This window comes from Xenopus tropicalis, chromosome 1 (genome assembly GCF_000004195.4).
Source record: "Xenopus tropicalis strain Nigerian chromosome 1, UCB_Xtro_10.0, whole genome shotgun sequence".
NCBI lineage: Eukaryota > Metazoa > Chordata > Amphibia > Anura > Pipidae > Xenopus > Xenopus tropicalis.
Genome location: NC_030677.2, coordinates 75,093,024 through 75,108,370, shown reverse-complemented (window position 1 = coordinate 75,108,370; position 15,347 = coordinate 75,093,024). Strand labels below are relative to the sequence as shown.

The following is a 15,347-nucleotide window of genomic DNA, read 5'->3' as shown; positions in this document are numbered from 1 at the left end:
CCACAATAATTTCTGCAGTTCTAAAATGTCTAGACAGTGCTCAATTGCGTTCCAAAAGTCACTAAATTTTCGTGCCAAAAATGTTGTAAACACCAGGAAAACAGTTTTGGCTTTGAAGCCTTCCATTGCTAGTTTTGCAAGCCTTCCATAGGACTCAGTGGCACTCGACAGATCAAACCTGGCGAAAATATAGTCCTGATGAAAGTTTTACCAGCACTTTCGTATTCTTTGTGCAAAATATGATTTTTTGTGAAAATCTACTGAAAACCACGAAAAACTTGTGGAATTTTAACAAAATTTTTGCATAAATTCCAAAATATTCTATAATTTAGAAAAATATGAATTTATCTGAAAATTGTTTAGTAAATGAGCCCCTAGGTAACCCAAAATATCAGGATATAAACAAAATGTGTATTTGATTGTTGACTAAGTTTCTTTGTTAAAAGTAACTGAGTTGCTGGTTGACATTAGAAAATAGCCACAACATGGTCAGTCTTGCATCCTCAATGATTTCTCTGGCATGGTATTCATAGTTACATAATTAAGATGGGTTGAAAAAAGGCCATTAAGTTCAACCCCTTCAAATGAAACTCAGTGCTCATAAATACACACTCAGACTGACCTATCTATACACTCACATATACAGTATAATTATATATACTGTATGTCAGGACCAGCCAGGATGCAAACACTGGTTGATGTGTTTCTGGCAGCATGCATTTACCTCCTGAGCCATTGGAGGCGTTTTGGGATGGTTTCGACCAATTCTCTTGTCATTCTTCTGGAGTTTTCTGTCTGCTCCCTTTCCTCCACCCACCTTGTTATCCTCATGTGTTTCCCATCTTGCAATCATGACCCTTTATAAGCCTGTCCCTGACCATTGCACATTGCTTGGTCATTGAGTTTCTTAAGCTGTTTGTTGCTGCCACACTGACTTTTGACATGATTCTGGATTGTATGTCTGCCTGCTGTTTTCAACTGTTCAAGTCTGTATATCCATAGTGTGCACTATTACTTGGTTTCACTTTACTAGGTTTATTAAAGTTTTCTTTCATTGATCATCATGGAATCTGACATCAGTTCCATGGTGTATGGTTACACTCTGAGTTACCTAGTCTTTAGGCTCCCACCTTCCAGGTACCCCACAACGTCTCCTTAGGGAGATTGTGACAATATACAAATACCCATACTAATTGTATACAGTATCTAGTAGAATTAAGTCTAGAGCAACTATACTTGCTGAGTTTTCTTGAAAATGTTCCACCACTCATCCGAGCAGCTTCTTCAAAGTGAAGTCTAGTTGGTTTAGACTTAATTCTACTAGATATTATCATGACCTGAATGATTGAGAATCTTCACAGACATATACTAATTGTACAGTTTAGTCTCACAATAACCTTTGCTTGTTCAGGAAATCATCCTTAAAGGCATTAATGGAAACTGCCATCTCAACCTCACTCGGCAGGGCACTGTACAACCGCTCACCATAAGAAACCATCTATCCTGCTTTAAATGAAAGCTCTATCCCTCTAATATACTTAAGAATAATCATGCCCTATTGCTCCAGAGAAAACAACAAACACCTTGACAATCTAACCTCACAGTTTTAATCTTCCATCCCTTTAACCAGTTTAGTTGCTCATCTCTCCATCTTATTAATATCCTTCTTAAGGACTGAAGCCTAAAACTGCACTGCATACTCAAGGTGAGGCCTTACCAGAGCTATGTTAGATCATGTAAGATGATGTGTAATCATCCATGGGCTGGCAAAGGCAAGGTCAGCACTGATGGCCATGCAACAGCCAGTATATCTCATAAGGCCACTTAAAAGGTAATATTTATAGTACCCTTTGAAAAGGCTTTCTAATCAAAGAACTTACTAACCCTTTGTCCCCTTAGTGCATGGTTTAGTAAGTCAAATGTTGTAAAAAACTTGTAGTTATCATGTTGCAACATGTCCCATTGTGCAGCCTGATAATACATTAGCTTCTTTGAGTTCACGAGTGCCTTATCATTTATGTTGTTTAAATGCTATAGATCCCCACAAATATACTATTTTTTAATTCAACACAAAAAATAAAATATGACTGCAAACTCTTCAAGAAATAAATTAATTGGGTGAAAATGCTATTCCATGCTTTAGTAGGTTTGAATAAAAAATACATTGTTCCTCTAAGGCATCAAAAATTCAAGGAGGCAGGCCACTCAGGTCTGTGATGAATGTTTCAAACCAAAACTCATACATCAAATAGAAACTAGCATCATACAGAGATATGGTGAAAAGATATTACCTAGAGTTCCTTCTGAGGCACATGCAATTAATATTATCCAAGGTGAATATAGTAAAATAAAGGAAGGTGAATATAGTTAAATAAAGGAAAATAATTAAAAAATTTTATCAAAAATCCACAACTGTTTAACGTATTTTTTTTAATAGCAACAATTCCCCTTTAAGGTTTGAGATATAGAAGCATAAAAACAGACTGCATGCTGGAGATTTTTTAAGGGGCATTTACTGTTCCTTGATTCTTTCAGTTTATTTTGTTGTAGCCAAAAACCTGCAAAAATACACTAGCTAAAACCTGTCGAGATCATGTTGTAGCCAAAAACCTGCAAAAATACACCAGCTAAAACCTGTTGAGATCATGAAGAATGTGATGGCAGATGTCCCTTTTACAACTGTATGTAAGTATGTATGTGTTTATTTATAAAGCGCTACTTATGTATGGAGTACAGTAGAATAGATTAATACATCAGGGTGTTAATAAAATAATAATAGATAAATAAAAAGTATAACAGTAAATACAAATAAATACAAGGTACAGTTGCAATAAGTTAAGAATCAAAGAGACAAGAGGATAGATGTTCCTGCCCCGTAGAGCTTACAAACTGGATCTTTCTTTATTTTGTGGGTTTAGAGGTTTTTCAGGTTTTTTGACATTCCGTATTGTGTGACTATACGAAAAAGTAACCGTATTTTCTCATTCTTTGAAATGAGTTTAGTCTTGGGTTTGCCACCTAGGCGGGGGGTGACATCCCTGGGGCAGGAGGAGGCGGGGGCGTGAGGTCAAAGGGTGATAGGAGGCGGGGCCATGACATCATTAGGGCGGGGTTATGATGCACGATCGGCAATTGCTCGATCACCACGTCAATGTTACTAAGCCAGAAGTTACTGAGGAGGTTTTGACCTGGGCAGCCCTTCCGAAAACCAGGCAGTCCGGGTCAAAACTGGACAGGTAGCAACCCTAGTTTAGTCATGGTTTGTAAAAAATATGCCATGAAAATCCAAATTGTAATAAATCCCCTCCCTTAAATAATATGCATAATTATTTCTTAGTCATTTACATATTTAATGATTTATTTATGAACTGCTCACCCTAACTTTTTTTATTGGCTGCACCCACACACTCATGCTGTCACTGACTTTTCCTGCTCTGACTATTCCAGCAATAGTCAGTAAGTCACAATTCTTGTTAAAACCTTTATATCCCAAAACAATATCAGAAAAACTTATTTGTCAAAAAGAATTATTGACCAAACACTGTGAACAACAGTGAAATGTCTCCTTTAATACAATATATGCTGCTTGCTGAGAGTTGCACTATAAATTGCTTATGCAAATAGGCTCTGTTATATTGCTTATTGCAGTATATACAGCTATTGATTCTATAAATTTGTATTATGATTTGATCCATGTATTACAGGTGCAGCAAGCCTGTCCGGGCCCATTGAATTAATTTATGAGATGAGAAAACCTGGTGTTGTACATATCAGTATGTTAGTACAGAGAGAGACCCATCTGGCCAAGGCTGTCTAAGTGTCACATAAGTGTTATTTTGGAGCTGATCACTATGGTGATTGGTTCCTAACCTGGTAATTGCACATTCTAGAGATTTCTCCTTATAACAACAGCGCACGTGCCACAGAGACCATGAGGAAAATGAGAAAGTTAATAGGTAATTCCCTGTTTTTAACTTTTATTTATTAGTTTATTGGCATGGTCTGATGTTGGGGCTTTTAGTTTATTCCTGAATTGCTGCAAAATTAAAAATAAATAGATGTGCTTCACAGCTAAAATGGTAAACAAAGGTACTGAAATGTATGTGACCAACTCAAATCTTGTCTGGAAGGAAGATTATTGCTTACACTGCTGCAAGATTGTATATACTGTATACAACTGTATATAAAGCCATCTCCCATATACTCCATTTTAAGCAAATACATTTTTTTATTATTTGCTTTTTTCTAACTAACCCGCATGAATCCATATTGGCGGCAAAAATATCCTCCTGAGTTTATTCCATGTTAAGATGTTTTTTGTAGACTTTGTAGACTTTTTCATTATGACTTTCGTGAATTGTCGCGACTTTTGCATAGCGATTATGACTTTCGTGAATTGTCACGACTTTTGCATAGCCATTATGACTTTCGTGAATTGTCGCGACTTTTGCATAGCCATTATGACTTTCGTGAATTGTCGCGACTTTTGCATAGCCATTACGACTTTTGCGAATTGTCGCGACTTTTTCGTATTGAGCGCTCGAAAAATTTGCAACAATTCGCGAAAAAGTCGCAAAATACCGATCATTACGAAAAAGACTTTCTCATGTACATGCTGGGACAAACCTATACGTTAATTTAATGTTTAATTGAATATTTTACTATTACTAATCTAACCAGAAATCATATAACTCAGCCATTTCATGGACTTAGACATTGTACACTAAGTTATATGATCAGGGATCATTACTTAGTAGGATCTGTTGTTGAAGATCTGTTGTACATCTATGCTTTCCCAATTCAGCTGGAAGTTAAGGGGTGTTTTAGCAATCGATCTGCATGATAATGTGTCACATATTACTTAAGTTTGAGTATAGCCATGTTTACTTAAGTTTGAGTATAGCCATGTTTACTTAAGTTTGAGGACAGCCATGTTTTGCTGATGTAGCAGACAGCCCCTTTAGAGGATCAGCTCTCATGGTGGGAGACCATGCAAATCCAGGCCAACCAATTAGTTGGTTTTGACTTGTCAGCTTTGATGCAAACAAAAATCAGTCAATTGTACTGAGGCCCTTATGCCCATGTAGACAATCATACAGCTGTAAAGTAGGGATGCACCAAATCCACTATTTTGGGATTTGGCCAAACCCCAAATCCTTTATGAAAGATTCAGCCAAACACCAAACCGAATCCAAATCCTAATTTGCATATGAAAATTAGGCTATGGAAGGGTTAAAGAGAATATTTTAAAAAGAAAAATGTCAACTTCTGTGTTTATGAGGCAAAAACTCAGTGATTTTAAGGATTCCCATCCGAATCCTGATAAAAAGGATGAATCTTTGGCAAATCTAGAACCAAATCCTGGATTCAGTGCAAAAAATGTGTAAATGTTTACTGGAAAGCAAACATTAACAAAAAAAAGTCATGTGCAGCCAGTAGAACACCGATTCAGATATATTTTGGGCCTAAATGGCTGCACATTCCAATCTTACTAAAAGATTTTGTAGCCAGTTAATAATATCAGTAGGTTTAGGAACTCATGCATGCTTTAAAGGAGAAGGAAAGGCTAATAAAAAGTTAATCTCAAGCTGCAGGCATACCTTCAGTTGTCTCAATAGTGCCCTTAAGTCTCCCCATATTTCAATCGTTCAGAAGATCTGAAGCCAAACAGGAAGAAAAAACGCTGAGCTGTGTAAAGAAGATTCCCAGAATGCATTGCTCCTGCACAGACACTACGACAAGCTACACAGGAAGCGCATGCACATTTAACATACACTGTGTGCACGCTTTCCATTTCACAAAGCAGGAGCGGCTCGGGTAGAGTAGGTCGCGCTCGCGTCTAGGGGAGGGAGAAGGTTCATGCATTCGCAGTAACTTACGCGGGGCCATGTTGGAATAATTTTAATATCCAACATGGCGGCCGCAATAGAAGAAATATAGCGTTTTGGAAAATCAGAGACTGCAGGCAATATACAGGATATCCAGGAAAAAAAAGTAAGCGATCTGCTACAGGGACATGAGGCCTTTCTGTTTAGGGGGTCGCACTTTACACCGTTTCCTTCTCCTTTAAAGGGATACTGTTGTGATTTTTATGGTATACTTTTTGTGGTAGACTGTCATGATTTTTATGGTATATCAAATAATTAACTTTTAAAATTGTATTCTTGAACCAACAAATGTATTTTTTTAGCTGTAATATTGGTGTGTAGGCAGCCATCTCAGTGCATTTTGCCTGAGTCTGAGCTCAGCCAGCGCTACACATTACAACTGCCTTCACGTAACCTATTGTTTCTCCTACTCCCATGTAACTGAAGGAGTCCCAAGCTGAACTTGGATTTCTTACTATTGAGTGCTACTCTGGGAGCTGCTATCTTGCTCCCTTCCCATTGTTCTGCTCATTGGCTGCTGGGAGGGGGTGATATCACTCCAACTCCAGCTCAGCAGTAAAGTGTGACTGAAGTTTATCAGAGCACAGACCACACAGCTGTGGCACCCTGGGAAATAAAAAATATGGCTAGCCCCATGTAAAAATTTTTGAAAGGGGATTTCAATGCAGGATTCTGCTGAAGAAACTCTATTAACTGATGTCTGTATTCCTTAAACTAACCAATTGTGTGAGCCCTCAGGATCAAACAATAATAAATCAGCCCCTATGGATCCTGACCCCAGGATTTAGAGGTGTGGGCTCAACCTTGGAACCCCAAACCACTGGCTAGTATGGGTTTTAACTGTTTGCAAACTACTGATTGTAGTTACTTCAGTAACTACTGTTACTCTACTGGGGGCAGCTAGGAAGCCCAGATCTTCACTGTTAAAGGGCTTTGGTTGTCTTAGGCTGGTACAAAACACCAAACCGTAATGTAAACCACTTCTGCCCAACTTCTTTAATAAAGCTTTAGTTCTCCTTTATTAGCTAAACCATTTAAATCAATTCTGTTGTAAAAATTTGTCTGAAAAGCAGTATAAAAATCACTGGAAAATGACTAACAATCTTTTTTAGTCTGCTTAACAGCTCTTTTTTTATGCCAGAATTTTACACTCGGCTACACATATACCACAACTATATAACTAATTGCCCATATGTGTAAATGTGATAGGGACCTTAGATTGTAAGCTTCACTGGCACAGGGACTGATGTATAATCTGATGTATAATGATGTATAATCTAAGTAAAGTACAGTGGAATGTGTTGGTGCTATAAAATCAATAACAATAATTCCCTGTTATTTTACAGAGCTTACTGCGGTATTAAATTGCAGTTTTTTTACACTCATTTATAAATATGCTTTATAATGTAAAATATAAAACTTAAAAAAAATAATAGTCAAAAGGCAATTGGTGTATTTATTTCATAGCCAATATCTTGTTTACACACCCCAGTAAATAACGGACACGATTGTTTATTCAAGGGGCTTTGCTGCCCCCTGCAGGCACATAGCTTGTAAGCAGGTTCAAGGAAATCCTAGAACATCACACAAATAATTATAGGAGCATGGCTAGTTTTGGTGTAACAGATCGTGTAATGTAACTTTTCTGGGCCAGTTATAAACCCTGCCTGAAAAGTGTGTGATCCACATTTTTATACGCTGTGGGGCATATTTTTAGTAGTGTATAAACATAAGGAGTTGAAGTATACCAAACATGGCCACATTAAATCCACACTATGCTGTGTAATATCACACATGGTCTAAAATAATAACATTTTCTTAGCATTAAAAAATATACACTTTTATACTGTAAATACACTGATTAGTGTTACATGGTATGTAAGAAATACACCATTTTTTTTGCACAACTTTTTTAGCTGTAAACTATTTCACATGGTGACATTTCCAATTTAGCAAAACAAGCCTGTAACAAATGACTGTTCTGCCTTGCAGTGAAATTATATATCTGTACATACTGTACATGAGCACAGATCAAACTGCTCCTAATTTAATCACATATGACTTCTTTGAATACTGGTACATAGTAACTAGATTGATTTTGGTATCTTCCTGGGCAGAACTAAGTTTACCTTATTATTTGGCAGGAGGTGATTAAATACACATTTAAATACAATTAAATAAAATCAGGGGAAATAGAAGAGTTCAGGAGAGAATACTTTTTCAGCAGTGGATCATAACTAGAAAATGGGGACACAACATAAAAATAGTGAAGGGAAAACTAAAAGGGGACATAAGCAAACACTTTTATATAAGTGGGAATAAACACATGGAACAGACTAACTGCAGATGTTGTGGGGTCTAACTCAAGGATGACTGAAGAACACATGGGATGAATACAAAGCAATTTTAACTTGAAAAAAAATTAATATCAAAGGGCAGATGTAAAAAACAATGCTTTCTGTATGTTTCAATCTAGAATGTATTTTTTCCATATATGAATGTGTGACTGTGAATACTGTGCCTAAACGTGTCATTAATCTTGTACAAAGTCTATGAGCAGATAAAGCAGCACAGTTGGATTACACCTGCTTAACAGAAATCCCTGTACTCGATGCCTTTGTTGTGTCTGCCTGCTCCAAGCAAGTCACATTCACAAGGGAGAGGCTCGGGAACATAGCTCTAACAAAGAAGCAGATCACTGGACAGCTGGTTAAAGAAAACAGTATAATACAACTAGGAACACTGGCAGTTTGGCCATGTGAGCTTTCATTTTCCACAAATTCCATAGGAGAAATCTTGTTGCCGTATTGGGTTTAGAATAGAGGTAATATCATACAAAATTCATAAGCAAAAAAGAAACTGCAACTGCACAATACACTCTGAATGTTTGCTGTTTAAGGGAGCATTTTATGTGTTTCTCCAACAAAAGATTGCTGAAATACCCAAATATATTATCAAGAGTTTAGACCTGATGGGAAATCTACTCTGGAAACAATAATTCTGTTCAATTAAACATTTTCCCCAGCTTCCCAGGGCCAAGGTCAAGAAAAACTAACAAGATTCCTGACTGCTCTGCCTACACATAGATCTTTTTATCTTTCCCATGACTATTGCTGGAGGCAGTAGCAGCAGACATCTAAACATCACTATGTTAGCCCCCCAATGTTTGATCAACAATAACACTGGCAGGGCAAAACTGCACACTGATATTTCTATGTTAATTAACAATAAGCATTGCATCATTAATTAGATTTTGAACAAAGGCTTTAGAGCGTTAGTGGGTTAAAATCTTTAGGTCAATGGTCTGTTTTGTCTGCCAGATAATGGCAGTGTTTAAAGTGATACTGTCTGCATTTTACCTCTCAGAATATGATTTAAAGGAATACTGTATTTTTTTTTTCAAAGCATATCAGTTAATAGAGCTTCTCCAGCAGAATCCTGCATTGAAATATGTTTTTCAAAAACACAAACAGATTTTTTTTATACTTAATTTTAAAATTTCACATGGGGCTAGCCATATTTTTAATTTCCCAGGGTGCCCCAGCCATGTGACCTGTGCTCTGATAAACTTCAGTCACACTTTACTGCTGAGCTGCAAGCTGAAGTGATATCACCCCCCTACCAGCAGCTGATCAGCAGACCAATGGGAAGGTAGCAAGATAGCAGCTCCCAATAGATATGAGAATAGCACTCAATAGTAAGCAATCCAAGTCCTGCTTGGGACTCCTCGAGTTACATGGGAGTAGGAGAAACAATAGGCTACCTGAAAGCAGTTCTAATGTGTAGCGCTGGCTCTTTCTGAAAGCTCAGAATCAGGCACAATGCACTGAGACGGCTGCCTACACACCAATATTACAACTAAAAAAAATACATTTGTAGGTTCAAGAATAGCATTTTAAATGGTAGAGTGAATTATTTGCTATGTAAACAGTGTAATTAAGAAACAAAAGGTACACCATAAAAATCATGAGAGTATCCCTTTAAACAACTTTATTTGTAAGAAATTTCAGTACTTACAATCTACACTGAAAAATAGGTTGAAAAATGCAATACATACAAGGTAAAAAACAATGAGCCACAACAAACCAAACTTACATGAATAGGTTGATAGTAGGCAGGCCCCAAAGTATCGTCTCTTTCAGGTGGAAGTTGCTTGACAAGAAAACCATCTGCAGTCTCTTCATACCCAAAGGCTTTCCCAGGTATAGGAATTGACGGAATACATTGTTCATGCTGCTTTTTAACATGGTTTTGAATCACCTGCACAAGCAATAGTGATATTTTTAAGGGAAAGTCAAATAAAAACTAACTTTTAACATGCTGTCAACTGCAGGGAATACAGGTATCGGACCCCTTATCCAGAAACCCGTTATCCAGAAAGCTCTGAATTACGGAAAGCCTTCCTTTTTCTCTGTAGTAATAAAACAGTACCTTGTAATTGATCCTAACTAACATATAATTAATCCTTATTGGATGCAAAACAATCCTATTTGGGTTAATTAATGTTTTATTGATTTTTTAGTAGACTTAAGGTATGGAGATCCAAATTACAGAAAGACCCCTTATCCGGAATACCCGTGGATAACGGGTCCTATACCTGTACAATAAATGTAACTGGTAGTGGATAACCTGGCACAGCTTATTTTTCACAATGGCAGAGACTCTGAAGGGTGCTCATTGCACAACAATAAATAGAACACAAAAAGAGCACACATTAGTATGGCACACCAAAAATTAATATGCAGTGATTAAAACATAATTTTTATTTTTGAAACATGTAGACACTTTTTATTCAAAACCGTTATCACCACCCTTACCTGATTCTATAATATTGCTTGTTATCTAGATCATGGTTGGTACCCTATATCATTCATCAAGAGCTTAAGAAATCCTGTGCAATTATAAGTGCTTTTATGAAACAAAACAATTTTTCAGTGTGAATGAAATGTATAACCCACTCCAGATACCTTGTGCTTCGGTTTAAACAAAAAAATACTTAACTCTGGAGCGCCCTCCTCTGTCCAGACTTACCAGATGAGGTAAAATAAAATAGGGGGTAAAATAAAATAAAATAAAATAATAAAAAAAAAAAAAAAAATATAGCGTAATACAGTAATATGATATCAATAATCACCCCTCTAAACGTGTTTGTATCTAAAACAAATCTAGTGAACACCGCTACTGAATTTACTTAACTTTTCTGTGAAAACACATGAATACAATCCACCGCAAATTGTTTAAAGTTCGTGTCTATTTAAATAAGTGAACTTCCGTATTTCACACTCTTCCGTGACTTCCTTTTATCCTTAACCAATTGTGCATATACAGTACTTACAGACCAACACTATGGTCTTGGAGCTTGTAACAAATTCCCTCGTGGTTGAACTATAACTCCCAGTTATGAGTTTAAAAGTTTAAACTCACAAACGCCATAAATAAATATATGGTGTTTGTGAGTTTAAACTTTTAATATGTTTTAGAATAAAGTTTTAGGATTTTACACATGTCCGTTGTATATTTGTCCAGCAGCAGGAGAAAGTGGAAAAAGAGTTATAGTTCAACCACGAGGGAATTTGTTACAAGACCATAGTGTTGGTCTGTAAGTATATGCACAATTGGTTAAGGATAAAAGGAAGTCACAGAAGAGTGTGAAATACGGAAATTCACTTATTTAAATAGACACGAACTTTAAACAATTTGCGGTGGATTGTATTCATGTGTTTTCACAGAAAAGTGAAGTAAATTCAGTAGCGGTGTTCACTAGATTTGTTTTAGATACAAACACGTTTAGAGGGGTGATTATTAATATCATATTACTGTATTACGCTATATATATATATATTTTTTTTTTAATTATTATTTTATTTTATTTTACCCCATAACACCTCATCTGGGAAGTCTGGACAGAGGAGGGCGCTCCAGAGATAAGCGCTTTTATATTTGTATCAACTGCAGTCTACATTGAACTGCAATTTTCACAAACCATTCCTGGAACGCCGAGAAGTGATTAGCGAATCTGCGAAACGGGCATTTTCCCACAGTGACTTTTTTATTGTGGCTACTTCTCCCATGCAAAATATATTGGGAGTCTATGGGTGTTTTTTTATGGTGACTTTTTATCATGGTGAAAATGTTTACAATTTTTTCAGCAGTTTCTTGATAGCAAAATGCAGAATTTCATCAAAGTTAATAGAAGGAAATAGTCTCCGTATTGGGGTTGTATTCCAATTCATTTGAACCATTAGAATATCCCTGGTTTGAAACAGTTTTAATTGAAATAATGAACTAGTAATATGTTTTGGGGGAGAAGACCACATAGACTGCAGGTGCTACAAAGGTAACAGTGTTTATAACTGGCACAGGTTTTCTCCAGCTCTTGAAATTTAGGTAAGAAGCAATATTATACAATATTATAGAGTGGTGAGAATATTTCAATTAAGAGCGACTATATGTTGAAAATTGGAAAGTAACAGTTATGTTTTAATTGCTGAACATTCATTTTTGGCGTGCCATCCTAACATACGGTTTTATTAAATGTCAATAATATAGCTACAATAAACATCATTTGCATTTATTTTTTTAACATACAGTACCATTCATCTCTCTCCAACCTCGATTTAAAAATTTAGTTGGCAACTAGTATCAATGACTGTAGAACCAAGAAATAGATTCATTAAGGGTAATTTACAGCTGCCACTGCTGAAAGCAGATGTGTACTAAGGGGCCGTGAAAGCAAACCTTTTAGTGCTTATTTAGGTTGGACTTGCAGAGGGTGCAGGGCATCCATTTATTTGTATTGACTAAAACAACTAAATCACATTGCATTGCATGCAGTTTTTTGCTTCATGATAATTATTCCATACCGCTGCAATTTGTCAGTAAAACATGGTAAATTGCACCAGATTATGTGCTTTGCATTAGGGATGAACTATATCCTGGATTTCGTCTTGAAAAATTCACTTTCTTTCAAGATTTCAATTCAGCCACATCAGCCAAACCAAATGCAGGTTTGCAGGTTATGTGACTAAAGCATTGGTCATTTTTTTAATTAATTTGATTAATGTTTGGCATTCAGCCAAATATTTTGGAAAAAATCATGGATTCAGTGCATCACTAATTTGCAGTGGCATAACTACATATACAGCAGACCCCGCTGTCACTGGGGGGCCCGGGCAACAGGGGGTCTGCCCACGGGGTATGCCCTACATTGCCCCCCCCCCCTCCCCAGCCAATCTCCTACCTTTAAATACAGCAACGTGGTTGAGCCTGGAAGTGTGGCCCAAAAGGGCCAGGGAGGAGAGACTAGGAGGGACTGGTCATGCTGGGCCCCCCTCAAGTTAAGCCGCTGCTAATTTAGATGCATCACTGCTTTGATAAATTACCTTTATGATATCAATACTGATAAAGGCCTGAAAAAAGTGTGAATTTTCTTATATTGCCCGTAATGTGATAGAATTAAAGTTAAAAATTAAACAGTTTGCAAAGAAACATTTAAGAAAGAACACATTTACTAATCCACGAATCCGAATCACGAATGGGACAAAATATCACGAAAATGCTTAAGAAAATATCGTATTGGCGATCCGAAAGTGGTAAAACCAGAGGTAAAACCTTTCCGATTTTTTCGTGCAAACGTCCGAAAAAGTCGTGTGGCGTACGAAAAAGTCGTGCGGTGTACGAAAAAGTCATGCGGACGCCCGAATAAATCGACAAAAATACGCTCGCCGCGTTCGCATGAACGCTCGAGCGTTCGTGCTTTTGTAAATGTGCCCCTATGTATGTTAAAGAATGTACTATTCCTAGCAACGGTGCAGTTGGTCTTCTTTATCTATTTTTCTAGTTTTTGAATTATTCCCTTCTTTTTCTACAACTTTACAGCTGTCAAAAGAGGGACACTGACCCCGGGGCAGCCAAAAACTGTTGCTCTGTAAGCGTAGGATTTTATTATTGTTACTTTTTATTCCTTAAATTTCTGGTAATTCCCTCTCCTATTCATATTCCAGCCTCTCATTCAAACCACTGCCTGGTTGCTACTCATTATAGTAATTCTGCTCATTCGTAATTGTCAGGGTAAGACAATATATCCTTTTAGTCCAGGTGAAACTGAGATACAGGCTAACCAGCAGCCTTGCTACTCTGCAGTATATTATACTATAGATGGAACAGGAAACCAATGGAAAAGGAAAGACAACATGAAATATTAACTGTGTTAACAGGGACTGAAGGTCAACAAATATTTACTGTGTTTTGATCAAGTTAACTGTAGCCAAATTGTACATCTTTGTCGGTAGTATTGTTCTCATCTATAAACACTTTTCCTAACTGGTGGCAAGATGAGTCTAGGCTATTATTTAAAAGTTGAGATACATTAATAGAGTAACTTGAGGACTGGATTGCGGCACAAATCAGTAGCAGATCAGAACTGTACCCTTCAGGTTTAACAGCTGCAGTCCTCCATATCCTACTATGGCACAGCACCTCTGCACAGATTATGTTGTGCTTGTTTTGCATCGAGTGCCCTGTGACATGAAGTAGCACACTGCATGTCTGGTAGAGAAAGGCCACAATGGTGAATGGTGAATAGTCAGTCATACAATAGTCAAATAAGAAGACATTGCTTATTCTATGGGGAGGTCTAACCTACTGGTAGATGTGATTATCAATGTGATTATCTTTTGAGTAAATGTTAGTACTTGTTATGTTATTATTTCATATAAGACAAATTCACATTATTTTTAATGTTAAACATTGTCATTACTTTTTGCTGCTTTAAATTGAAGGCTCTCTTCTCCAGCCCATTTAAATCCATGCCAACATGCAAGTCATAAGCTCCTGGTCCAGGCACTGAAGAGGTAGACTCATTAAAGCGCTTTTCTTTGTTCTGAATAGTCTGTCCTCCTTTCACCCTCTCCTAAAATGTTTATGAAAGATATGAATATGATTAACACAAATATATATACACAAATGAATCAGTGAATGTGTCCAATTACATCCATGAAGGTGCAGCAAGCAGACCAACCATCCTATTGCAAAGCATCAGTGCACTGGAGATATAAAAATGCAATATTAAAGGGCCAGTAGCACATAAAAACAAAAATTCCCCAGTATGAGTTTACATGTGATGGTTATTTAGTCTTTTTAATATTCAACAAACAGGCACAATGCAATAAAAGTGGAACTTCTGTTTGGAAAAAAAAACATTCTTGTACAAAATCAAAACAGCTAGAATGTAATTTAAAATAATATTTTATTTTTTGCTGCTACTGGAACTTTAACAACTATGTAGTATATTTCCAATTACAGTCAAGCAATATGAAGTGAATGTAATGCATTTGCTTATTTTATAAAACAGGCCTTCAAATACAGTGGTGTGAAAAACTATTTGCCCCCTTCCTGATTTCTTATTCTTTTGCATGTTTGTCACACTTAAATGTTTCTGATCATCAAAAACCGTTAACT

General features: G+C 36.7%; 1 protein-coding gene across 2 annotated transcripts in view; it reads right to left on the bottom strand.

Moving 5' to 3' along the window:
* The window catches only part of stpg2 (sperm-tail PG-rich repeat containing 2), a 288,336-nt gene that overhangs the window by 264,946 nt on the left and 8,043 nt on the right, over positions 1-15,347 (bottom strand). For both annotated transcript variants that reach the window (XM_031903151.1, XM_002936738.5), the window contains exons 4-5: positions 14,647-14,799; positions 9,984-10,148 (exon numbers count right to left, since the gene is read on the bottom strand). In XM_031903151.1, coding sequence (XP_031759011.1) covers positions 9,984-10,148; positions 14,647-14,799 — 318 coding nt within the window. The remainder of the gene's footprint in view (positions 1-9,983; positions 10,149-14,646; positions 14,800-15,347) is intronic.